Here is a 24,108-nt window from a genome sequence, read left to right on the forward strand (position 1 = left end):
TTCCATGCAATTGGTTTGATGTGTGCTGGGCATATGCAATGGCGATTGATGTCCTGCACCTCACCAGTTAGCTTACATCACCGCCAATGCAGCTCCCTGCGGTCCGTTCCCATTAGCTAAGGCGACATGATGCCACCATCTTACGCGATGCATGCGGTGACCTCACGCTCTGCCCGTCTACAGAAGGCGCATGACATGGGTGCGCGTCGAAACGCCTGCCACCGAGCCCGACACCTTCCTTTGCATGGTACTAGGTCGCTTCCCTCTAAGTGGTTCGCGGGGCTCTGGAGCTCTTTCGGACAGAAAACGTCGTTGACACTGCTCGAGGAGATCGGCTGTGCTCTTTGTGGTAGTGGGCTAGTGGCCTCAGATAGGCGATTTGGTCGAAACGGTCCTCGCGAACACGCGCACATCGTCGAGCACCTTTTAGACTAGCGGTTATTCGACATTGCGGGTGTTGGTCGCCTTCCATTTTTGCGGCGCTATGACTTAGCAACTGACGAAACATCGAGACTGTGAGATCTCGTCTAGATTCTCTGGCCGGGGGGGCCCTTGACACCATGGCCTGCGTGCCCTGGCCAGCCTTAGGCAATAAGGTTATAAATATAAGGCCGTGCCAGAACCTGTCATCGAGACCACTCGAATTGTTATTCTGCCTTTACAACAAGCACATAAGGAAGCTGGCTAAGTCAGTCGCAACTCTATACTAGCTTGAGCAGGTCCATCCCATTGAAAAGCTATCGACCAAGATGGACGAAGAAGTCCTATGGACCATTACCTTCGGCCTTATCGGCACGATCATCGGCTTGGTCACGATCTGGCAGAACTCCATCGTCATTCAGGCAAAGATAGAATGTGAGTCTTCCTGCTTACATTTGGCACTAGACAAACAACTGACCCAAGCTGTCAGTGATCAAGGTGCAACAGCAACGTCGATGGTGGGCATGAAGAGAACTCGAGTCTGTTTGATCGAGCATCCCGGCCAGGGAGGGAGGCCTTTGACAGCAAGGCGTTGGCGGTGTTATGCAATGCTTCGTGCATGATGGATGTGCTTGTTTAGACACGTAGCTGCTGGAAATTTGGCGCCGGTAATCGAGGGCCAGCGTCCACCAAGACGCGGCAAATGCTTGGGATTCGTACTGGCTGTATCATCACCCACTTTCGCAAGCCACAGAAATCTTAGTGCGTCTGTATGTTATTCACAACCTACTCTCCTTCGCAAAGCTGAACAGATTCCTGCCTTTCCTTTGGGTATCTGGCTTGACGTGTCCAGACCTGCCGATCGGTTCCTCGGTCGTGCTGCATAATTGTTGTAATGTAATCTCATCCGCGTGATTTGCAACAAAGCGACGGTCGTTCTTCTTCAAGCGACCCACAATGTATCCTCGCTCGGGCTTGCCGTCACGAGCGAATTCAACTGTGTAAGTCTTGAGGTTGTCAGCGTTGAAGTCCTACTCTTGGTGAGTACACTGACCTCTATGATGGCTTCGCCTTCCGCTATCTCCTCAATTGTTGGTACAGGCAGATCCGTGAGAAAATCAGGCAGTGGTTGAATGCATGGGAACGCGGAGCCATCTGCTCGAGGTCTGCTCGAGAGGCAGACTACATGCTGATACGTGGCGTTGCCGCCGTTGGCAAGAATCAAGCCTGTCTTGCCTTTTCCAGCACGTAGTTGTCTCGTCATCTCGGTGAATGCCTAGACAAGTCAGCACTTGGCGTCAAGGTGTCGAGAACTACAACTTACATGCATCGAGTAATTGTTGCCGGCACCACCGAAGGAAGTCAAGCCGCCAAGCAAGGTCAAAGACTTCTCACTCTTCTCCAGATCGATACCAAGATGGCTGGCCGCAAATTTCGGGACGATCGGGAAGCAGCTGTAGAAGTCGTACAAATCAATGTCCTCCTTCTTGAGCTGGCTGACTTCGAGCGCGGCGTCAAGAGAACGCGAGATTGATGGGCTCGAATGGAAGTTCGGACGTAGCCAGACTAGTCTGGTAAGCAGAGCCTTGCGAGCTGTAGGTGTAGACTCACAGTCACCACTGTCAGATGTTCCTGCGCCACCAAGCGGGTAGATCCACTTGTTCTCCGGCACCCCAAGCTGTTGAGCGACATCGGTCGATGTCAAGATGACGGCCCCAGCGAGGTTAATAGTGTTGAACGCGTTCATAAGAAGTGGGTCTGTGCAATCAGTAATGCTCGCAACCTCGCAAGTCAGAACAGGCTACCCACAAGGAAAGCAGATCATCCGATTCTTCTTGCTGACTGTGCCGATGAAGTCTTCCGATATATGTTTGCCATGATTCCACGCCACGGGATTCTTTTGAGCTACATTGGCAAACCTTCCATATAGCTTCGCTGATTCACGATTGTTGTCCTTGATCGACTGCTTGCGGTGAGCTCGAAACCCATTCTCGAACAGCGGATATACATGAATGGGTGCTCCGATGTCATGCAAAGCGCCGAGATCTGCAGGCTGTCCAGTTACTCCGCTGCGCATACCCTTGATTACACCTTCGGACATGGACGTACTGTTCTTGAGTTGTCTTGTCGTTGGTGAGAAGACGCTGTCAACCGTTTCGCTTGGCTTGGTCCAGCCAGGTGGTGGAATTTGCTTTGCAGCAGCGCAAGCCGTTACTGAACGTCTCAGCCATCAGCCACATTAACTACGGGAACTCTTACATGACGCCAGCGCTTCGCCACCTGTCAACAGTGCAACCTTTGTTTGACCAGTCGAGATCCGTTTGGCGGCATCATCGAATAGTAAGCCTGGCTGATTACCGCCATGAGGACTGAGATGCTGGTGCTTCGCGCTGATGCCAAGCTTCTTCGATAAGAGGCCAGGCAGATCAGGGTAGGGCCACGTCCAGCTGTTTACCACGTCTATACTGTCAATAGCTTCTCTCAACGCCTCTGTCTGCGAGCTGCCAGTATCCGCGATAGCGTTCTTTATGGCCTCGAGCATCAGATCCAGGGGCTCCCGGGCATCTTCGACCTTGGTCGACCCATTCTTCACATCAGCCACACCGATGATGACAGGGACCGGACCAGGCATGGCGGCCGCCGACTCTGGGCGCCTTTCCCCACAGACGGTGTATGTAATGCGAGGGAGTAAGCTGGAAGGTGTTGCAGATACGAACTCCTGCTGTACGTGTTGCGGTTATAACAGCCGGACAGACCTAGTCATTTCCAACGACGACGTGCTTTTAGCACCACTGCAACTTGTTCAAGAAAATGGTCTCCCACCAGCGGCAGTTGATAGTCGGTTCAGATAAAATTGCCGAGGCATATCATAAAAGACATGATCTACAGTGTCATTTGAAACCGGATGGCATGACGTTGCATCATTCACACCGTGACTATGTTGGGGCTATTCTTCTCCTTCACCATCGAATGAATACTGACTCCATCCTACAGCGTTGCAAGTTATATCGAAGACAGGCAAGTTACAGCGCCAGGACTGGTTTTGACTATTTAGCTTTTAGAGAGATGCACGTACAAAAGTGCAAAGGCAGTCTTTGTTGAGCATATACCCTTGGCTTCAATTGGCAGCCTCGACCGTGACCGATCCATCCGGATCAGGCTTGCCGTCATGAGGGAGCTTCGCTTCTATGTCCGAGTCCTGCCGGACGTCTGCCTGGTCTATGATGCCCTCGTCAAAGGTAGATGCCTCACCTAGACCGGGAGGCGGAGAAACCATGTTGACTGACCAGAACACAACGGCACTAATCACCGTCGCTATAATGAATGTCAGATCGTAGAGGCGCACCCACCCTATCATTGATGAGGAACTTGAACCATTGACGCTGACGACCAGTCCAGCTGCCCTGTATGTTAGTGGGTGTTCCGATCGTGTATTGTCCAGGCACTTACGGAGAAACGGCCATACTCCCATGACGAAGGCAACTACAGCGCGCCAGTTCACGCCCATCCGGAACCAGTATATCGATGAAGCGTCACCAGTGTATAGATCGGGGACCTTCAACGTTCGAACGCGAATCAGGAAGTAGTCTGCGAGCAGAATACCACTTTTTGAGCGTCAGCCTCCAGCAAAGAGTCCAATGGAATACACTTACAGCACTGGAGCTATGAATATGCCGAAGCTGCTCAACACGGTCAAGAACTTCGACGCCGAAGCCAGAATCTGCCAGGGCTGGCTTGCTATACCAATGACAGCGGCAATGGCACTTCCTCTGCGGATATTGATGTAACTTGGCCATAGCCCGGCCATATCCATTCCGGCAGACATAGAGTTGAGCACGACTGCGAGGAGCAGCTGCGAGCTGTTCAGTCCAAGCGATGCGAAGAACACACCGGCTCTTGCCCTAGGGCTTGACTGGTACTGCTCCTGGATGGTGGCGAGAAGCGTTATCGGGTTCCAAAGGAGTTGTTCGCCACCGATGATGTCGTTGGCAGCACTGGTGACAATGATCCCGAAGGTCGCGGTCACAGTGACTGTGATGGGTGCCACGATCATCTGCGACAGCAGAGGAGCACCTCGCCGCTGTGAGTAGCGAGTCCAGTCGGATTGACCGAGTGTTCCACCGCCCCAGGCACCCAAGATGGCCGTGATACCATACATGAAGGCTGATCCGGTGTTAGAAGTTGTCCCTGGCTGGTCAAACATACTGCCAGCTCCACCCGCGTTGTGTACGGCCCTACGCTTGCGTCAGCACACGAACTCGGACCTTCGGCGACTCACATACCAAATTAACAGTCCGATCCAAGAGCCGGTAACAAGGACGAATGAGATTGCAAACGGAATCTGAAGTCGTTCAGGCCGCATGAAGACAAGGCCAGCGAAGGCAAACATCCAGATGACTAAGGCAATGAAGTCGTTCGTCGCTAGGTGAGAACCGGGGTCGAAAGTGTTCTTCATGTGTGCAAATCCTTGCTTGGTCAACAACGCGACTGCATAACGGGAGCGAGGACATTCACCTGGTATGACGGCACCGATCAGCACCCTCAGAGACTGGCCACCCCAGTATGCCTGCAAGCCAAGCCACATGGAGCCGATGAAGACTCTCAGCAGTACGGGAAAATAGCTCCCGTTCATGCCCCAGGAAAAGCGACTTGCAACAGTGAAGCCGATGTGCTGCTTCTCACCGACCCATCCGCCTGCGACGGCGAGAATACCGGTGATGACCGAGCCAACGACCTGTGCATAGCGTGAATCAAGCGGATTTGTATGCGGCGAAAAGGAACGGGACCTACCACCACACCTATCGCTTCACGAGGGCTCAAACCAAGAGCCAGGAGCCCACTGCCAACACTCCAGGCAGATATGTTAACACCTGTTGTTTGTGTCATTCGGAGGGGTCTGTGTCAACGTGCTAATGTATGCACGAACCTGTTACTGTCCAATATCCTGGAATGGCTTCACGTCAGTTTGGGAGCTGTTCTGCAAAGGCATCTGAGCAACACATACCGGCGTACGAGAGCACACCAAACGTGCGCCGCTCTTGTGGCATGGGGATGAGGTCCCGATTGATCCATCGAGTATTCTCATAGTAAGCATCTTCATCCTTCGGTCTGTCAATGCGTGGGTCAGCTGGTCGGCTCTGTTCTGGCATGCAGCTGTCCGTGCTGATTCAGACACTTACACCTGCAGTGTCTCTCTCCAGGATCCGAGCCGGAAAGTCATTGTGAATCGCAATCACCTCTTCTGAGCCTTTGGCGTGCAGCGATGATCATGGACTGTAGCTGTGTTTCGAATCAGGTGCATGGAATATATATGTATTCAGATACCGCCATTGGCTTCTGAGCACTGTTGATAAGCCAGAGCCATGGATGTGGTCTAGACACCCGGCTATGCGCGGGGATATTGGGTCAAGCGTGCCTTGCAGACTGCTTTTCGGCCTCACAGCCATTCTCTGAGGGTTCGTGTTACTCTGGAAGGTGCAACAGCTTATCATTTCCTGAAGGCGGGAAGGTAATCCGTAGTAAACGAGGGACGGGTCCTAACCGTCTTCGGATCAACCAGTGCTGGCGTACCTGATTTAAGGTTGGCCGAAGCTGCGTCCGCGTATGTATCTTGGTCGCCTAATTACCACCGACTCAGGCCTCTATGAGCAGGGTCCATCTCTGCGGGCGCTCCGCGGTCCGGCAGGTTCGATGCACAGTATCAAGCTGTGAAGTGCACCTCTCGTGGGGACGTATCTATCAGTCTTTCCCGGGACAGCGATGCCACCACTGACTCCTGCCTCATGATCAGCGCCGCATGGTTGAAGAAGGAATCTATTCTCAGATAAGTTGGTCTTAGCAGAGCCCTTGTCCCCTCGCTGTCTAGTCGGATCAGGGCTTGGTGCAGAGTCTCCAGGAACTGGAAAGTTGTTCGAGCCTTGTCTAGATCGGATGAAAGAACGAAGAGGTAGACCATAAAATTTCCGATCAGGACAAGCTGCGGGCGAGCATTACGGTCCCAGAATGTCTTCAGATCCTCTACAGAGAGCGAGCCGAACCACTGTGTGATCGGTTGCCCTTCGGCAACTGACCCAGCAAAGTACCGTGACATCGGCGAAGCAGGGTCGCCCTTGGCGTCCTTCGAAACGGGCGTCATCAGAGCCCGCAGAAGAAGTACTCGCGTTGCGAAGTATGCGAGATGAAGTCGGCAGTTATTTGATATTCTCTGTTGCCTGTGATATGCCATCGTCAGACACTGAGGCAGAAAAGAAAACCAATTGTCCAGATCTGCTCGGATATACAGCAGGTTGGACTCATATGCTTTGCTATCGGCTAGCCGCTCATGGAAACCTCGTTCAGAGAAAGCTAAACTGAGCAATCGATATGCGATCTGAGCCAGCTTGACTTGCTCTAAGAACTTCGCTAACGATATCGTATTAGCCGTCAATGCAGAAGCGCCGACGATGTGCTGGAAGTCGTCGGATATATCTTCATCGGAACTTAGATCAGTCATCGACAGGTCCGGTGTGGTGTAAGACGCATCGTGGATATGGAGCGGGTTGCCGTTGGTGATGGCAGACCAGGTATGACTGGCAAAAATTGCCCACCAGAGCTTGATGCGAAGACTCTTTTCCCACGCGGCAATCTTCCAATCTCTGGGATTGCGATGCAGGCCAATCTGCTGTGCGCACGCAAGAGCTTGCGCGGAAAGTGTCCACGTTCGGGCGGATTCGAAGGTCCATTCCCACGGCGCGTTATCCTGCATGATCAACAAGCAGGCTTGCATTGTCCACAGATTGGGCGAATCGAGTTCGCATTCAAGCGACTTGCGAGCTTCGATAAACAGCTCGTGCTGCTGACAAGGTGGCGACCGATGTTGCGACTCAGGCTCGTAAGTCCAGAACGGCAGACCGAGGCCGTAGACAACACCACGTAGTGAGGCAGGTATACTCGATTTGTCGTTGCCGAAAGCTCGTAAAAACCTCCCCTTGGAAAGTATAGGGTACTCCGGATGGACATAACGAAAATATAGCCGGAGCAATTGAGATGCGCACGACTCAATGAGAGCTTCTATCTTGACACCTGCATCGCGCTTGATCTCGTTATCATGCGGTTGGAATTGATCGGAGATAATAGCTGCGCGTTGGCACTTTCGTTAGTCCATGCGAGAGGGCAAGGAATGGATCAGGCGGGATGTGCAAATCAAACACACCAGGGAACGTACTAAAGTAGGCCGGTGGCAGACTTGGGTCAGAGCTGGCAGCTGAGATCTCAAGAAAATCATTGTGAACACGATTCGTCTCATCTACCAACACTGTTCGGAAGGACTGGAGGAGATTCCCATCTTGCTCTGCAGAAAGACCCATCGAATGGGCTGTCACATTGAGCCCATCCTCGAGTGTATAGATTTCGGCATCTGCGTCCCATGAAGCCGTCTGAACAGCGCCTTGGCCGAGACCTCCAGGCACTGAGCGGCCGGAGGTACTGGGATGAGGAGTTGTTGTGGCTGCTGAGGTATCGGACTGACCGATAACATATTCGCCAGGGCTGTCAAGTGTACGACTTGCATGTGAGGGAACCCTTTGCGATTGCAGAGGAGCAGAGCTAGAAGATTTGCAATCTATGCCCTTGGACTTGCAATACGCACCTAGCGTTGTAAGTATGCAAGAATCAGGCGTGACTGGCACAGATAGTGGTGTGAGACGTACAGGGTGGGGCGTCGGGAATCACACACGCTGTCTTACGTCTCCGGCATGCATCGCACGGCCTGGCCTTCCTGCTGCCCTTCCGTCGTGGGATACCGAACTCACTCCTTATCTTGAAGTGTGGTTTGGGGTGCACATCGCTGTCGTCAGCCATCCAAAGCTAGTGTCGTCCACGACCCTGGCTTGGGCTTTGCATTCAATTGACCCAGAGAGCACCCAGACCCATGTGACAGTCCACGCGGAATTGGAGTGAGACGATGATGTTGAAATGGATAGGAAGAAGAAAGGCGAACAAGTTCGGCGAGCAAGTGATAACCTAGGAAGTTCTTTCCCCACTCCGGCTCCAGCTCCAGCTGCGACAATCCTATCCTATTTCATCCTGCATCCTGCATGCATCCTCATCCTCTGCCGAATGAGCCGTTTCGGCGAACTCAATTCGTTCTCCTACCGAGTCATGTCATTCATTGCGTCCTGTAGGCTCGTGCGTGTGCTTCTCGAAATCTGTCGCAACATTCGTCGGTGCCCCGGACATGCAGCTACGAACAGGGTCCTCAGATGCCATGCAGCTGCGTCGCGTCGCTTCTGGACGGCTGATAACGGCTAAGAGACACCGCTGAAGCAAGGTAGGTTTCTGGACTTCAAGCGTTTACCGCTGCAAAGGCAAGTCATTTCCCACAGTTACCCGCGAACGATTTATAGTCTTTCTGTGCAGAGTGCCAATCTCGTAACTGCGGTTCTGTACTGCTGAGCCCTCGCCATGGCCTCGTTCTACAGAATCGGCGTTGATGTTGGCGGGACCAACACAGACGCTGTCATCATTGATATAAAAGCTTCTGATCGACTGGGGCGTGGAGTCCTGGCGTCGTACAAGACGCCGACTACAATAGATATCACCAGTGGTATCGAAGCCGCCATAGCCGAAGTCTTACAATCGTCTGGAGTTGACAAGCAGCGTGTACTCAGTGTCAACATTGGAACCACGCATTTCATCAATGCCTTGATCGAGGCCGACAGTCGACGATTGGATCGCGTCGCTGTGGTACGACTGTGTGGTCCTTTCACGAGGCAGCTTCCACCTTTCTCCGACGTCCCCGAAGGCCTCCGCAACGTTCTTGATGGGGGAGCATACTTCCTTGATGGTGGCCTTGAGATCGATGGGCGGCTGATAGCCAACCTCGATGGACAGCAAATAGTCGAGACAGCTAAAGCCATTGCAGCTGCAGGTGTACCTGCTGTAGCTGTGGTTGGCGTGTTCTCCCCAATTTCATCTGAGCAAAATCAGGAAGAAGAGTGCAAGAGGCTGATCACCGAGAGCGTTCCAGGGCTAAAGGTTGTCTGCTCCCACTCTATTGGGCCGATAGGACTTCTGGAAAGAGAGAACGCGACGATTCTCAATGCCGCTATCCTCAACACAGCGGGACGAGTGACGAGAGGCTTCAAAGCAGCGATGCGTCGTCTCCGCCTGAGCTGCCCACTCTACCTATCCCAGAATGATGGTACTCTGATCGACGTCGATAGTGCCGCACAGTACCCGATCAAAACGTTTGCAAGCGGGCCGACGAATTCCATGATTGGGGCAGCTTTTCTATCTGGTCTTGACAAGCTGAAGCCGCCAGCGTCGGAGAATTCGGAGACCTCTGCGACAACGAATCCTCAGATCTTAGTAGTCGACATAGGTGGAACAACGACAGATGTTTGCGCCCTTCTACCCTCAGGATTCCCTCGTCCGGCGCCTGGCTTTGTTGAGATTGGCGGCGTCCGCACAGCGTTTTCGATCCCAGAAGTCGCCTCAATTGGCCTCGGCGGCGGTAGTGTGGTCAATTGGAAATCGCCACAAGCGAATCAGCGAAGTGAAGTCAAGGTCGGTCCTTCTTCCGTTGGACACGCGCTCCACAAAGACGCCCTGGTCTTTGGAGGCCAAACTTTCACTGCGACCGACGTTATCGTAGCGGCTGGTAAACTTGCGCTCGGTGATGCCAGCTTGACATCCTATATTCCCAGCAATATCGTCATGGCAGCACAAGCAGAGATCAAGAGCACGCTCGAGACTATCGTGGACAAAATGAAAGTGTCAAGAGCTCCGGTCCATGTGCTCCTGGTTGGTGGTGGAGCTGTACTTGCGCCTGAAGCCTTACAAGGCGTGGAGAAATGTACACTGCCGCCTCATGCTGGGGCAGCCAATGCGGTGGGAGCTGCCATAGCTAAAGTGTGCGGGGAAATCGACGTGGTGGTGATGATTGATGGTAAGTCCGAGGAGGCCGTTGTCACTGAAGCAAAGACGAAGGCCATAAATATGGCTGTCGAGAAGGGTGCGCTGTTCAACGACGTTGAGGTGGTCGAAGTGAACAAGATGCCTTTGCAGTATACCCACAAGCCGGCTATGCGAATACAAGTTAAGGCGGTCGGTCGATTGGCAAGATTCGACGAATCCACGCCACCAGCATCGCCACCAAGCGATGGTAAACTGGACGAAGAAGTCGCTGAGAAGAACGAGGAGCCAAAGTTGCTCAACACTGACCCTATCTCGGTTGTCTCCTCTATCAAGCCGACGTTGAATGTGTCGCTGTCCGAATACCGACCTGATGTCCGTGATCAAGTCTGGCATGTATCCAAGGTCGATCTGGAACTCATTGCCACAGGTTGCGGTGTGCTCGGGACAGGTGGAGGTGGTTCAACACATTACGAATTTCTCAAGAGCTTGACAAATTTGAGAGCCAGTGGCAAAGGAAGTATGCAGGTTGTCTCCCCTGAATCTCTGAAGGACGAAGACATTGTCTGCTCCGCTGCCTGGTACGGAAGCCCAAGTGTTCTCAACGAGCGAATCGGGGCTGGGACTGAGCAAGCTTTGGCGATGGACGGCATGAAGCAGATCCTTGGTGGCGGAACGTCTTTCCAAGCTTTCATAGCGCCTGAGATGTGAGTATGGTCCCTCGCCTACTGCGTCAGAAACTAATATGCTGGCTCCAGTGGGGGCGGAAACGGCATAAGCTCCTTCCACATCGCTGCCTCGATGGGTATACCTGTCGTCGACGCTGATTCCATGGGCAGAGCTTATCCAACGATTGGCCACAGTAAGTCTGGCTGGCATGAGCATTTCCTGATATGGTCCGACGAGAGTGCTGATACTGTCATCTAGCAACCTTCAACGTATACGGATATCCTCCGGCCCCTTGTGTTCTTACCGACGCACGAGGCAACATGGCAGCCATGATGGTAAGGTGCTTTCCATGGTACTGGTATAATAGGATCTAATTGAGCTTTCAGAACATTGAGCACCCTCAGAGACTGGAAGGTATGATGCGGAAGACAGCCGTTGAGCTAGGTCTGGCCTGCGGTGTCTCATCAGCACCCCGTACTGGTGCTGAGGTCAAAAGCCATGCGGTACCACGCACCATGTCACTGGCTTGGTATATCGGACGGTCCATCCACCTAGCCAGGCAGCAGAAGACCAGTTATACTGACGCAATCGTACGTGAAACCTGTCACACTTCATGTCCAAGCTAATCAATACCTCAGTTCGACGTTTGTCCCGGTAAGGTGCTGTTCAAAGGCAAGATTGTCGACGTCCGTCGCTTTGTTGGCGGCGGCTACACGCTGGGGTTCGTACTTGTCCGTGGAAACAGTGAAGCCGGGAAAGTTTCTGGGATAGACACAGAGCCTCACATGTACATTCCGTTCCAGAACGAGTATCTGTACGCAGCGACATCTGATGCTGAGGGCTCTGAGTCGTCTCGGAAGGTAGTTTGCACGGTACCGGATTTGATTTCAATTCTCGGCCAAGATGGGGAAGCGATTGGGTCGCAGGATCTCAGGTACGGGTTGAATGTGGACGTCATTGCCATGCCAGCACATCCACTATGGCGAACGGAAAAGGCGCTGAAGATTGGTGGGCCAGAATTCTTTGATCTGGACATGCCTGTGGTGTATGGTGGAGGTAATGGAGGTTTTGGCATGGGTAGGAGTGTCATTGGGGAGTTTGGGAGGAGCTTTTAGCATGAAGAGTATGGGTATATGATTCCACGTGCTATCAGTGAAAGTGAACGAATTGTCAGGCCATCGCCCTGCTTGTCTGTTCTGAGCGCAGCGTCGTGGTATTGATGACTATACCACCTGATCGTGGGGAGAAAAGACATGCGCTCAAGGCGGAGGAATTCGGTCTCGCATTTGTACCACTTATTGGTATTCATGGGTGGAGGTGTTGGCGAAGCAGGCAGAGTGATGAATGTCATCGCCTCATCGGAGATAGAACTTTCGTAGCATCCGAGTACGCCGCAACGAAGACATTATGTACAAGATGGTCGATGCCTTGAACAACTCATATGAGGCAACCGACCGGCCAGAAACATCCTGTGCTATTAAAGACAGCAGGCATCGTTTCCAACGTGCCCACGAGTGCGATATCCATTCAAAAGCCGAGGCATAACACTAGGAGAATGGTGTCATGGTCGTCATTTGAAAATCAGCGGGCGCTGGTAGCTCCAAGTCTCACGATCTAGAGTGTGAATGATACTGTCCATAATACGAATTGACGTTTGATCTTTATCCATTCCAGTGGTGCTGATGAGCTCGTGTCTCGATTTCGCATATCGTATGCTCGCCGTATTGTTCCATTTTCCGCTGCTGGGGTCAAGTAGACCGTGCTGATAGATCAGATCATTGAGTTGGTCTGAACGCTGAGTCTCAGTCATGTGTCAATCATGGAGGTAGCTACGCACCAGGGTCTGCCAGCTTGAATCTATTACTCTTCAGCCGGTCTGCTGCGCTGATTCTGCCGCGCATTTCATCAGTATCGCATTCGAGAGTGAATGAGAGGAATGGCACATTCCGCACACGCGCGATATCGATGTGTTCGGCGAGCGCGGCTGCATCCTCATCGTTGTCACCAAGACAGGCAGTCATGAACAGCACTATGTCTGGGTCTTCGAGACTCTTGAGCTCGCGGAAGGCTAGCTGGCGGAGCTGGGCACGGAAGCGCTGATACTCTGGGCCTCTGTCAGGATGAGCAGCCATAGCTGGGTCGATCGTGAGGTGATTGTCTATGTCATAAGTCAGCATACTGGTGAGTGCTCTTGCGCCGTCCCCGGGTCACCTACCGAATATTCGAGTCGAAGGACGGTGGTGATGCTGCATTCTTTCGATCACATCATGCGCCATTGACAGCTTACCGACACCTGGATAGCCGTTGAGCAACACGACGCAGCCGCGTGGAAAACCACGAGCCCTGGGTGCTCTTGGCTGTCGCTCGTGCTCGGAGGCCATTACGATGCATTTGTCACGCGAAAGGAGTCTTTGTTTGAATGCCGGTTTCACGCACCCAGCAGATATTTCAACAAGGTCACACAGAAGATGTCTTGGCGATGCTTTGCGGATCATTGTATCGCCTGAACACAGCCAGAGCTACTACACGCCTCGCTGACCCAAGCATTGCTTCACCTCTAGCAGCCGTCAACTCTTCACGGGTGAGATCGCGGAGCACCAGTCTCGATGGCAGTCCGTTCCTTGGAGTCTACCTGGCATAGTACCAATTCTGCTTCACCTGCAGAGATCCAGAGATCAACATGGAGACGATCGTTGTCGACTGGCGTCGCGACGAAGCTGTACTATGTCTGCAGCTTTCCGAAGGCAGCGCACTTTGTACATGCTCGGACGCGAGTCGTGAATGTCACTCGACAGAGTCCGCCTGGGATACTGCACCTCCCGCTTGTTACTTGGTCGTTCACGGACATGCCTCCATTGCGGCTGTTTGAGTATCAGGGACGGATACCTGGCATTTCCCGGCGACAGACACACGGAGTACATGGCCTGCTTTGAAGCCTCGGAATTTGGATCACTAATCCCATGATTGCGGGGTGCATAAGCCGCTTGTTACTGCTTATGGTGCTCTGGCAAGTCCACTTACACGACAGCTCTATGACTTACGGACGCAACAATGTGAGACACTATCAATGCTTCGGAAAATGTCAAGCTTGAGCTGTGGTTGAATATGCGGTGTCTGTTGCAACAAAGTTCCAAGGTTCTCAGCTTTGTCGTATGCGTCACGTAAGCTTTTCCGGGGTAAGCACCACTTTCTTCCCTTATACCTCAAGGTAGGGGCTTCTCTCTCATGCAACTCGTTTCCAGCCGACACTTCTCTTGTCGTGAACATGACAACTGATCTCAGTGCTGTCTACGGGGGCGATGAACCTTCGTTGATCCACAAGACCTTAGGACAACTGACCGATGAGCAGGACGAACAATACAGAGCCAAGACCTTCCTCATATCGACATACCAGAAGCGAAATGTCTCGTACGCAGAGCTCGCACACCGCTCGCGAGTGCTAGCTAAGGCTTTGTTGTCTTCGGATCTTCAGTTCGGTGACCACATTGGCATCTTCTTGCCCTCTTGCGTCGAGCACATCGAGATCTTCCTGGCTGCCGCACGCGTCGGTCTGCCAATAGTGTCATTCAACCTCACATTCACAGCCAGGGAGCTCGCCGACGCGGCCGCCTTCACGGACTGCAAAGCCATCTTCATCTGCTCAGAGCTTGGACCGCGTTCGTTCAAAGAGCATATCAGCTTGCTGCAGTCTCTACCACAACTCCAGCACATTATCCAAGTGGGAAACGATGTACGAGAAAGCTCACGATGCACGCCCTACGCACGATTCAGCACCCAGACTCCAAAGCCGTCCATCGATTTACGAATAGCAGAAGCCCAGGTCTCACCCACAACAACACTCAACATCCAATTCACCTCCGGCACAACCGGCCGCCCCAAAGCCGCCCTCCTCACCCACCACGGCATGCTCAACAACGCCCATTTCTCCTCAAATTTCGTCAACATCGGTCCCAACGACATCTCCCTCCAATGCGCACCCCTCTTCCACTGCCTCGGCACAATAGGCACATTCCTCATGGCCTTCATCCGCGGCGGCTCACTCGTGATTCCCTCCCCAGGGTTCGATCCCGCGGCAACCCTCTCCGCTATGATCGAGTACAAAGCCACCATCATGACCGGTGTTCCAACCATGTTCCTCGCCGTGGCTGAAGTAGCCAAGAAACGCGGCCTCGCAGGGAAGATCACCAGCCTGCGCACCGGCTTCGTGGCCGGCTCGCCCTGTAGTCGCGAGCATCTCGATACGATGTCTACCGTCTTAGGTATGAGAGAACCCTGCATCGGGTACGGCATCACCGAGGTCTCAATGGGCACTTCTGGCACGCATCCGGATGACTCTGTTGAAAAGCGTGTTGCGACTTGTGGGAAGGCACATCCGCATATCTCATTACGGGTGGTGGATAAGAGAGACCCGTCCAGGATCCTGCCCAGGAATCAGCCCGGCGAGTTGCTCATCTCGAGCTACGGGCTTTTTGCGGGGTACTACAAGCAGCCCGAGAAGACCGCGGAGGCGATCTATACTGACAGGGATAATGGTATGAGGTGGTTCCGAACGGGAGATGAGGCGAAGATCGATGAAGAGGGATTTCTGATCATTACGGGAAGGATCAAGGATATTATTATCAGGGGTGGGGAGAACAGTGAGTCTCTTTCTTCTTGACCTCCGTTCAGCACACTGTTGCTCTAGAACTGACGATTTGACTTCCTTGCAGTCTACCCAGCCGAGATAGAACATCGACTCGCTCAGCATCCTCGTATTGCTGAAGCGTGCGTTCTTGGCTTGCCGGATGCGAGGTATGGCGAGGTTGTTGCGGCTTTCCTGCGTCCAACGGACCCAATCCTATCAACACAACCGGACTCGACACCGAGCAACGATGAAATTTGCAGCTGGGTACGGGAGAAGTTGGCGCGGCAGAAGGCGCCAAAGCATATTTTCTGGCTAGGCCAAGGCGTGTTGTCGGAGGTCAAGGAATTCCCGAAGACGGGAAGTGGGAAGTTGCAGAAGCATGTTTTGAAGGAGCTAGTCCTGAATGGGAGTGGCGGTGGGAAGGCGAAGTTGTAGGAACCTTGGCTATTGAGCGACCCGAGAAGCCACGACACAAGTACATAAGTATGGCAGGCCACCCGGATCAGCGAACCATATCTCTCAACAGCCTCACCTCGCCCGCGACCTGCTCTGCCGTTCTCGCCACCTTGCCTCTTCTCTCACAACTTACCGTCCATTCCCTTGCCAGCACTTCGCCCGCGTCCGAATGTCCGAGCAATTTCGCCTTCCACTTCTCACGGTCAGTGACATTCGAATCGCCAAGAACGATGTCGGCATAGATCTTCTGCCAGATCGCGTGGGCTTCTTGGAATCGCTGGCTCCTGTCACCGGAGCTCATGGCTAGTACTTGAATGAGCGTGTTCGCAGGATGGAACGAGCCACGCCAGCGGATACCGTGCTTGGTGTACAGATCCCTGGCATGTCGTTCGGCCGAAGTGTACTCTTCTAGGTGAAGTTGCACGTGGGCGAGTAGAGCCAAGACGGCGTTCTCGGTCGGCTGCTGCGTGCGTTGATCATGTTGCAAATTTACATAGCGGCTGGATGGAGGCAGATTGGTTAGGAGGCTTTCAGCTTCACGCCACTGGTGTTGGCGCTCTGCCGCAAGGGCAAGCAGGTAGCCGACGGTACGTTGGGCGGGCTTGTCCAGCTCGCGTCGTCGTGCGTATGCCTGCTGTAGGAAGCGCTTTGCTGTGGGTTGTGTGCCAGAGGATGAGGGGAACAAAGCTGTACCTAGGTTGGCAAGGAGTTCCGCTGGCACTGTGTTGGGGACCGTAGTGTTTCGGCGAGACGGGTAGACGAGTTCAAATGCTGAAGTAGCGAGTTCTGGTAGATCAGCGTCGATGCAGATATCGACAATGACGAGAGTTGTTTGAGCGAGCCGGTCTTGCAGATCAGGTGTCATAAGGCGGCTCGCTCGCTCACACTCCGTGAGTTTCTGGACGGCAGCCTTGTACTGGCCAAGCTCAGCAAGAGTTGACGATAAGCCTAACGCGTTGAGGAAGACCCAGTCTCTGTCGTTGTCTTGCATGACTTTCATCGCAGCAAGATCGTCGATGGCCACGCTATACGTGGTATGCCTGGCGCGTGCCTCCTCTATTTTCTTACCGTGTTTTGTTTCTCGTAACACAGCGCAGAGAATAAGCTGTGCTTCTCTGGTCTCCTTGAGACGCAGACTTGGGTCATTGTATGTGTCCTTGGTGGCCTTCAGCACATCACGGGCGAGCTCTTCAGCTCCGTGACCTTGGCCCTTTTGAGCAGAGAACGAACCGTCGCCAAGTCCAACTTCAATTGGGTCTTGGAGCGTGGGTCTCGTATGCCACTGCTCGCTTTGGGAGCATTTCCATCCATCTGAGCGTTATTGATGTCGTCATGCCGGTTGTGATAAGTGCTTTGGCGACGCGTGGATGAGGTTCCGGCAGCATTATGGTTGTCGTCAGCATGCCGGTTGACATACATACTTTGCCGGCGAGCATCAACTGATGGCGGCGAACGCGAGTGCCGCTCTCGTTCCATTTTCTGATGCTGCCTAGCCACTTTCTCTCTGAGGTCGGCGATCGTGCTGTTTCGATCTGACAAATTGTCTCCCAATCGGTTCGCGTCCTTCTTAGCATTGGCAAGACCTACTCTGACAACATCGAGATCATGCCGAAGAGTGCTAATGAGTTCGTTGGCCTGATCGAGCTTCTGGCGAAGATCACTGATGCGTGCTTGTAGTTCTGCTCGCACAGCAGTTGCGCCCGCACTGATGTTGGGCGTACGGGGCGGTGTGTATGGACTCGTCGGCCGAGATGAATGCCGTTGCTGATACAAGCCCGAAGTGCCAGCGGATGATGGCATATTCCATGGCTTCAGAGGACCGTTGATGCCATTGATTGCCTCGTTGTCCTTGACGACATCGTAAAGACGAGCCAGAGCACGTTCAATCTCGTTGCTTGCATGGTGTCTCCGGATGTTGACAGCCAGATCGCTGTCGTGCAAGTCGCTCACACGCAGGGAAAAGTCGTGGAATGGCGTCACCAGCGAGGTGGACCGACGATGATGTTGGTGGCCCATGGTGATGGCAGATGGGTCAGATCCAGGTCGAGACCCTTCTTGATCCAGGTATAGCACGTTGTCTTAGATCAGGGTGGGAGTTGAGAGCAAGAACAAGGCCATCATGATAGGGGTTTACCTCTGATTAAGGCTAGCATAGCTAGCCATGGGGTTCTCGCGGGCACGGATGGATGCGATCACATCTTCGAGCACTCGGCGCCAGACAGTCCCGAGGCAGAAGCCGACCAAAGCGGTCATATCTGTGGGTAGCGTCAGCCTCTGAGACAGGGGTCGGATGCAATGATTGGTTCAGAAGCATCCAAAGCAGAATTCTGCCTGGTGAACTTCCTTCCTAACATTGACTTTGATGCCTGCCAGCTTTCTGGACGCCTTCTCGAGCGCGTCCTCGAATTCATCGCGAGACAAGATGCGTGAATCCTGTGTCAGACTCATCTGAATGCGTGAAGTTCAGTACTGAAGGTTGTGACGCCGGGAGACGTTATTGAGCTGAGTACACGTTCGGCAAGTTCGATCATGGTATTAGGGTCCAGTGAAGAACTAGGCAACATCACGCCAGTGACAGGCTGACTTGGCCCCAATGGACCCACCTGCTGCCTGACGATCAATATCTTGGGGCGTCTTTTTGGGCGGGATGACACACTTCAAGGAGATCCATCAGCACAAAAGTTCCGAGTCGACAGTGTATGCAATGGCTGGGACTTCCTTTGTTACCCGTGGACGAGGAAGAGGCAGGCACGACCGTGAAAACTCTGGGTCGTGCTTATTGCCGTGGTCGCCTTTTTGCCTCCTCAAATGCCTTGCGCAATTCAATTAGGCTATTTCAAGTCTGATAGAGGTAGTGAAGTGCTCGTTTCGGCTTGCTGCGGATCATCAAGGTCTCGGAAAGGTATTAGTACGCGTCTTTTCTCGACTCCCATCTCTGCTCTCACAACAGTCACTACTGTCGATCGTCGACACAACACATTGTCATGCTGCGGTGGGACCTACAGCTGCCTGGTGGGACGATCTACTTCGTGGTGGGGTGAAGACGACAACCTGAGATTCGACGACTCGCAACGAAGTGAACTTAAGCAGGGTTTCCGAAGTGTTTGAATTGATTTGCATTCTCATCGCAGCTTCGACTCGTCCGCGACTATCTAGACTTTTACAAGCCGACAACGTATGCAGCCATGGGCCACATGAAGACCATTGGATCGCTCATATACCTTTGGCAATCCGGTCTCCATCTGTCTCGAGGCTCGATTTTTCGAGAAAACGTCCGGTAAGACGATCTCAGTGGGCTCAACAATACAGCCTCCCTACGCGCCTCATCACCGAATGCCATGTCATTTGAAGTATCCACCACAGAGACGTCCCATTGTCCAGTAACTTCGCTGCATGCTTATGCAACCATAGTCGAGGCAGTGGCGCTCTCATACCGCCATGTCGGAGGCAGGACGCCAACAGTCTTGTAGTAACGTGACAAACGGTGGATTCTTGACTCGATCAGAATAAGACGGAACTTGCTGTCCTTGTCTTTTCGGTTGCGCTCGAGGTGCTTGCGGACGGCAACAGCCTGGAAACGTTAGCTGACCCGATACATCGTAGCCAGTGTCCCTTCACGTACCTTCTTGATGAGGAAGTACAGGTCTTCTGGGATCTCGGGAGCGAGGCCTGAAAATCACTCTGTCAGTCTTGTGTCATTTTTTCTTCCGCAAGCGGTCTGTGAGAACCAATGTGCGAAAATGAACCGAAGCAGAGGCTTGAATGTGTATCTTGACGTGGCGCTTTCCTGCTCAATCCGCATTCGTGGCAGGAGCGCGCCAGTCTGAGTTCTTCATCGCATGACTTGGTCGATTGCAGAGAGCATAGGTCTCAAAGCACGACTTGGGACGGTCAAGGGTTGTGCATACCACCAGATTTGAGGATTCGGAGGATCTTGTTGCCTGCAGCATTCATGTGTCAGCCAAGTTGCCTTCCAACTTTGCCTTGGAATCATCCCGTGCTCTGGACGATCTCGACCATGTACACTTACCAGTGACTACTTTGACCTGAGCGACACCGTGGCTGTCACGGAGAATGACACCAATCTGAGAAGGTGTTGCGCCCTTGCGAGCCAACTTGTAGATGTTGTCGACAACCTGGTCGGGGCTGCTCTTGAACCAGGTAGGGACAGTGCGCGAGTATGGGATGGCCGAAGAGGCGATACCCTTGCCTTTGCTGTGAAGGCGACCCATGATGGCGGTTGGGTGTGATTGTCGAGGAAGGAAATTGTCGCTTCGTCAGGAGGTGAGTCGTGATGCCGAACTGCGGTCTACGAAAAGATGTGAGGCTTGGCAAGTGCGAAATCTTGGCACTACGTCGAATCTTTGTGGCTACTAGCGCAACTGAGATTGAAATTGGAGAAGTTCGAAGTTTGTCTTCCACCACATCTTCAAGTTCTACCTTCCCTTCCGCCGGAGCTGAATTCATTGCCGCGAAGTTCATGGATGCTTCGAACTCGTATCTGATAGACTCTCGGTCTCCTGTTAGCCAACCTTTTGCCGCCCACCAACCCTCTAGCTTGGATACTGGCCACGACCTGGCGTTGACGTGCAAAGCGAGACGTCGTTGAACGAGCAGCGAGACTGATGCTCCTTGCCAGTGTCGATAGTTGCTGTCTCCCAAGACTCCAGCTGAGCTTTCAAGGTATGCTATGCTCCTTCCTCTCGCCGCCATCCTTCTATGATGATACCTCTTTTTACTATTTCTGGTACCTCTTGATTGAGAAGGCTGCTCTTCGGAGCAGTTCCTTCGATGTTCGAAACGGACTTCTGATTGTTTTCAGCGCCTTGCGAATATGCGTCTCATTGTCGCAGACTTTTGCTGACTGTCTCGCAATAGGATCGTACCGTAGATGCAGCCATTCGAAAACCCTTCTTGGTCGCCGGCCTCGTGCAGCGTCTAGTGTGGAATGGCTCTTCCACGCTGTCACGTTATCATGCCGGACCGCTGAACCCCTCCATGTGATCGTCACAATGGTCGTAGTTGTCGCCATTCCTGAACTTTTCACGATGGATCGGCCATATTGACATCTTCTGAGTCTGTAATTGCTGCAGGAGCATCTGCTTGGCCTGTCGATGAATCTCCTCCAGTAGCAGCTTGCTGCCCGCCTCCTTCGCTGTTCGTCATCGTTGCATCCGGTGGTGGAGGTACTGACACTGTAGCTGCAGCAAATGTTGCCGCATCCTGTGTAGCTATTGGCTCTGAGCCGTTGACTTTTGTGTCTTCAGCGACCGGCTGTTGAGCTGCAGGCGCATCGAAGTTGTATCTGAATCTTTCACGGATGTTTGTGGCGTCGGGATTGTTCTCGTAGAGAAGTGACTGGTGTATGAGATGTTCGCCTAGCCACTGTAGAGGGAACTCTGCTCTGGTCATGTTGTCAGTCCTCCGATTGTGTCAAAGGAAGATTCCGCGCCTACTCTGACCCTATGCTCTCCGTCATCGCTTTCTTGAGGAATGGCGCAATGCGAGCGTTGAGGTAGTCGCGCAACGGCACGTTTTGGCGACCGCTGCTGGTGTTCATGTTGATCATGGGTGGTGGAGGATTGGCCTGCATCTTGGGTTGCAACCGCGGAGAGAATGGAGTCGCAGCGAGAGTAAGAACTGGTCACCAACGTGTCGAGCCTTGATCACAGCTTTCCAGATGGCCAAATTGCTTTTTAGATCGAGGGCAGCAGAGCGCGTGCCACTGCCGGTGGTGCTCGCGGCCGGGAGATACCGAGTCGTAATTCCGGCGCTAGCATCGGCAGTGAGTGAGCTACGGTACACCTCCTTGAACTGATCTACCTGGAGTGATCTACCAGGACAGCGGTTCATCGGAGCTTCGATTTGAGCTCACTTCAGAGTCTATTGCTGGTGCTTCACGATGGTACTCTAGGTCTTTTCTTTTCAGTAGCAAGTCATCTGACAGGGAGATTGTCCCTGTTCCTTGTAAAACCCATCTCAATGTGAACAACTACGAGTTCTGCTCATCCGCCTCCCACAGTAGACGCTCTGCTGAGAGCGTGCCAATTTTATCGTCGTCCAGAGTGTCTCAGTCACGAAGTCCTGCATCGAGTTCAAGACAAATCCCAGATATCTGAATTACACGCCAAGGACAGGGTTGCAGAGGAATTTAGACGTCCTTGTGCAGGTAAGAGGGAGCCACAGTCGGCGATCCACCATGAATAGGTAAGCATCTCTGTGAATCAAGGGCTTGTTGGCAGTATCAACCCCTTTAAGAGCGGTGCCGGAGAGGAACATTTGAAGGCATTCGTGACCGCCTGTGGGGTGGGGCTATGGCTCCGGAAGGCTGCGTTCGCGAAAAGCAGGATCTCGATATAGGTACGAATAAGGTCTTTGCGGAGAGAAGGATGTCAATATAGTCACGAAGAAGGCTTTCGCAGGATCAACCACTCGCATCGAAGAATCGCGACTTCGCTGAAGCCCGGCCACAGGCAGCTGCCGCTCGAGCCCATGCGACCACGCCATCAAGTCCAATGACTACACGGTAAGCGAAAGTGCACTCGGCAATCACCATTCGAAAAGCACGAGCTTCTCAGCAGCAATCAAGTCGGGATGTCATGATCATCGCCGTCGCAATTGATCCGGCTGCCACCGCGAAGTTTCAGCCTTGCAGCCTCGAGGCCAACGACGACTTCAGGGAATCGTCGCGCTTGTCACCTGGGCAACCAGTTCAAGCTACTGATATTCGACCTTTACTTTTTTGCGCCAACATCTGGAGCGAAACCTTCAAACCTGAAAAAGGTTATACCACCAAAATCTGCAGTGCCATGGAAGTATTTTGATGCATTCTCTGGCCAAGAAAGCTCGGATGCTTACCAGGCAGCGGATTTGAGATGGGTTGAAACTCACCACATATACCTTATGGGGGGAGTTCTAAGGGTCAATGCGTCTGACTGGGGTGACGGTGACACTCCCATGTAGAAACCCATACAGAATATGAGGTGAGATCACGAGCGCAACTATGTCCGTAAGTCCTCTGAGGTTCAATTCCCATTAGATGATGATTTCTTTTTTGGGTTTTCGGGAAGACGGAATCTGTGTGTGCCGGAAGCGAGCTCGTTTTGGCGGACCAGCGTTGTCCAGAGCGACGATTTCAAGTGATGGGACTTCGTTAAAGAAAGACACGCCAGATGCGTCAGCAGGTGAAGCATTGCTTATTGTTGACCGATCCAGGGCTATGGCGATACGTATGGCTCCCACAATAGACATCGTAAGACCTCAGCGCTTTCGCAACTCGAGCCGGCATGTACAGCGCGCTCAATGCCACGGCTTCATATCAAGCAATCGCACTATTCGATCCGCCCAACTCTCTCATTGGGGTATTTGCCCATCTTCAGATTGCATCTCGCGACGTTGACGACTGTAGCTCGCGGCGACGTAACCTGTTCCCGCAAGCTGAGACGTTTGGGATGGTGCTACTGTACCGTCACCCCTTGACGCACTCACAAGGTTTTCATTCTTCGATAGGTTTCTCGACATCGATTGAGTATCGCATTCAGGGCAGCACTGACAATGATGGTGTACAGTAATCCTCCCAAGGTTGGAGAGCCCATCTGTCGAAGGCCATCGTCGTCCAAGAGCAATCATCCGCTCCGAATCATATCGTCTTGCTAATTGCAAATCCATCATTGGCTTGCGAAAACAAAGACCGAGAAAGTGAAAACCAAAGCGAGGCAACAAACAGTAAGCTGAGGTGCATGCGGGTCAAAAGAGGCGATGGCATGTTTTGACTTCCTTGGAATGTAGCAAAAGTCCAGCGACGGACTGCCACGTCGCGCTCATGCATGACTACCCAACACAAGCGAACTGGGTCTCGATGCTGTCATTCATCCGACAAGTGAGTAGCGGTGAAGAACATCGAGTCAATGTGTATAAGTAACGCTGCTGTTGTCGCAAACTGCCATACATACCTTACAACTCTCCCGACCATTGTACCTTCCATCTTTGCGCGCTTACCTACCTTCGCTCGCTCATGGACTCAGTTCACGCGTCGAGCAGCAGTC

The 24,108-nt window shown here is 52.9% G+C and overlaps 9 protein-coding genes across 9 annotated transcripts; 3 read left to right on the forward strand and 6 right to left on the reverse strand.

Annotated features, from left to right (window-relative positions):
• Positions 1–749: 749 nt before the first annotated feature.
• AB675_7120 (uncharacterized protein) lies at positions 750–948 on the forward strand (the record flags this gene model as incomplete). Its single annotated transcript, XM_018147465.1, has 2 exons — positions 750–855; positions 911–948. 2 exons carry the CDS (start codon positions 750–752, stop codon positions 946–948), a joined length of 144 nt encoding a protein of 47 aa, XP_018003190.1.
• Positions 949–1,199: 251 nt separating this feature from the next.
• On the reverse strand, positions 1,200–3,052 carry AB675_7121 (uncharacterized protein; the record flags this gene model as incomplete). The annotated part of the gene is made up of 6 exons (XM_018147466.1): positions 1,200–1,427; positions 1,475–1,696; positions 1,745–1,986; positions 2,032–2,178; positions 2,230–2,634; positions 2,680–3,052. 6 exons carry the CDS (start codon positions 3,050–3,052, stop codon positions 1,200–1,202), a joined length of 1,617 nt encoding a protein of 538 aa, XP_018003111.1.
• A 486-nt stretch (positions 3,053–3,538) lies between these two features.
• On the reverse strand, positions 3,539–8,259 carry AB675_7122 (putative permease; the record flags this gene model as incomplete). The annotated part of the gene is made up of 10 exons (XM_018147467.1): positions 3,539–3,819; positions 3,871–4,025; positions 4,074–4,655; positions 4,704–5,155; positions 5,212–5,291; positions 5,348–5,365; positions 5,426–5,529; positions 6,195–7,536; positions 7,625–8,047; positions 8,109–8,259. 10 exons carry the CDS (start codon positions 8,257–8,259, stop codon positions 3,539–3,541), a joined length of 3,588 nt encoding a protein of 1,195 aa, XP_018003575.1.
• A 603-nt stretch (positions 8,260–8,862) lies between these two features.
• Positions 8,863–12,098, forward strand: AB675_7123 (uncharacterized protein; the record flags this gene model as incomplete). The annotated part of the gene is made up of 5 exons (XM_018147468.1): positions 8,863–11,021; positions 11,073–11,176; positions 11,242–11,318; positions 11,370–11,573; positions 11,622–12,098. 5 exons carry the CDS (start codon positions 8,863–8,865, stop codon positions 12,096–12,098), a joined length of 3,021 nt encoding a protein of 1,006 aa, XP_018003509.1.
• A 714-nt stretch (positions 12,099–12,812) lies between these two features.
• Positions 12,813–13,364, reverse strand: AB675_7124 (uncharacterized protein; the record flags this gene model as incomplete). The annotated part of the gene is made up of 2 exons (XM_018147469.1): positions 12,813–13,141; positions 13,277–13,364. The coding sequence occupies 2 exons, from the start codon at positions 13,362–13,364 to the stop codon at positions 12,813–12,815; spliced, it is 417 nt and encodes a 138-aa protein (XP_018003458.1).
• An 884-nt stretch (positions 13,365–14,248) lies between these two features.
• Positions 14,249–16,042, forward strand: AB675_7125 (putative acyl-CoA synthetase YngI; the record flags this gene model as incomplete). The annotated part of the gene is made up of 2 exons (XM_018147470.1): positions 14,249–15,620; positions 15,693–16,042. The coding sequence occupies 2 exons, from the start codon at positions 14,249–14,251 to the stop codon at positions 16,040–16,042; spliced, it is 1,722 nt and encodes a 573-aa protein (XP_018003382.1).
• A 67-nt stretch (positions 16,043–16,109) lies between these two features.
• Positions 16,110–18,079, reverse strand: AB675_7126 (uncharacterized protein; the record flags this gene model as incomplete). The annotated part of the gene is made up of 2 exons (XM_018147471.1): positions 16,110–17,219; positions 17,294–18,079. The coding sequence occupies 2 exons, from the start codon at positions 18,077–18,079 to the stop codon at positions 16,110–16,112; spliced, it is 1,896 nt and encodes a 631-aa protein (XP_018003321.1).
• A 1,381-nt stretch (positions 18,080–19,460) lies between these two features.
• AB675_7127 (40S ribosomal protein S13) lies at positions 19,461–20,295 on the reverse strand (the record flags this gene model as incomplete). The annotated part of the gene is made up of 4 exons (XM_018147472.1): positions 19,461–19,634; positions 19,686–19,732; positions 19,972–20,004; positions 20,094–20,295. The coding sequence occupies 4 exons, from the start codon at positions 20,293–20,295 to the stop codon at positions 19,461–19,463; spliced, it is 456 nt and encodes a 151-aa protein (XP_018003255.1).
• Positions 20,296–21,106: 811 nt separating this feature from the next.
• On the reverse strand, positions 21,107–21,656 carry AB675_7128 (uncharacterized protein; the record flags this gene model as incomplete). The annotated part of the gene is made up of 2 exons (XM_018147473.1): positions 21,107–21,467; positions 21,520–21,656. The coding sequence occupies 2 exons, from the start codon at positions 21,654–21,656 to the stop codon at positions 21,107–21,109; spliced, it is 498 nt and encodes a 165-aa protein (XP_018003506.1).
• Between the last annotated feature and the right edge of the window lie 2,452 nt (positions 21,657–24,108).

The sequence above is a fragment of the Cyphellophora attinorum genome, assembly GCF_001299255.1.
Source record: "Cyphellophora attinorum strain CBS 131958 chromosome Unknown Contig5, whole genome shotgun sequence".
Taxonomy (NCBI): Eukaryota; Fungi; Ascomycota; class Eurotiomycetes; order Chaetothyriales; family Cyphellophoraceae; genus Cyphellophora; species Cyphellophora attinorum.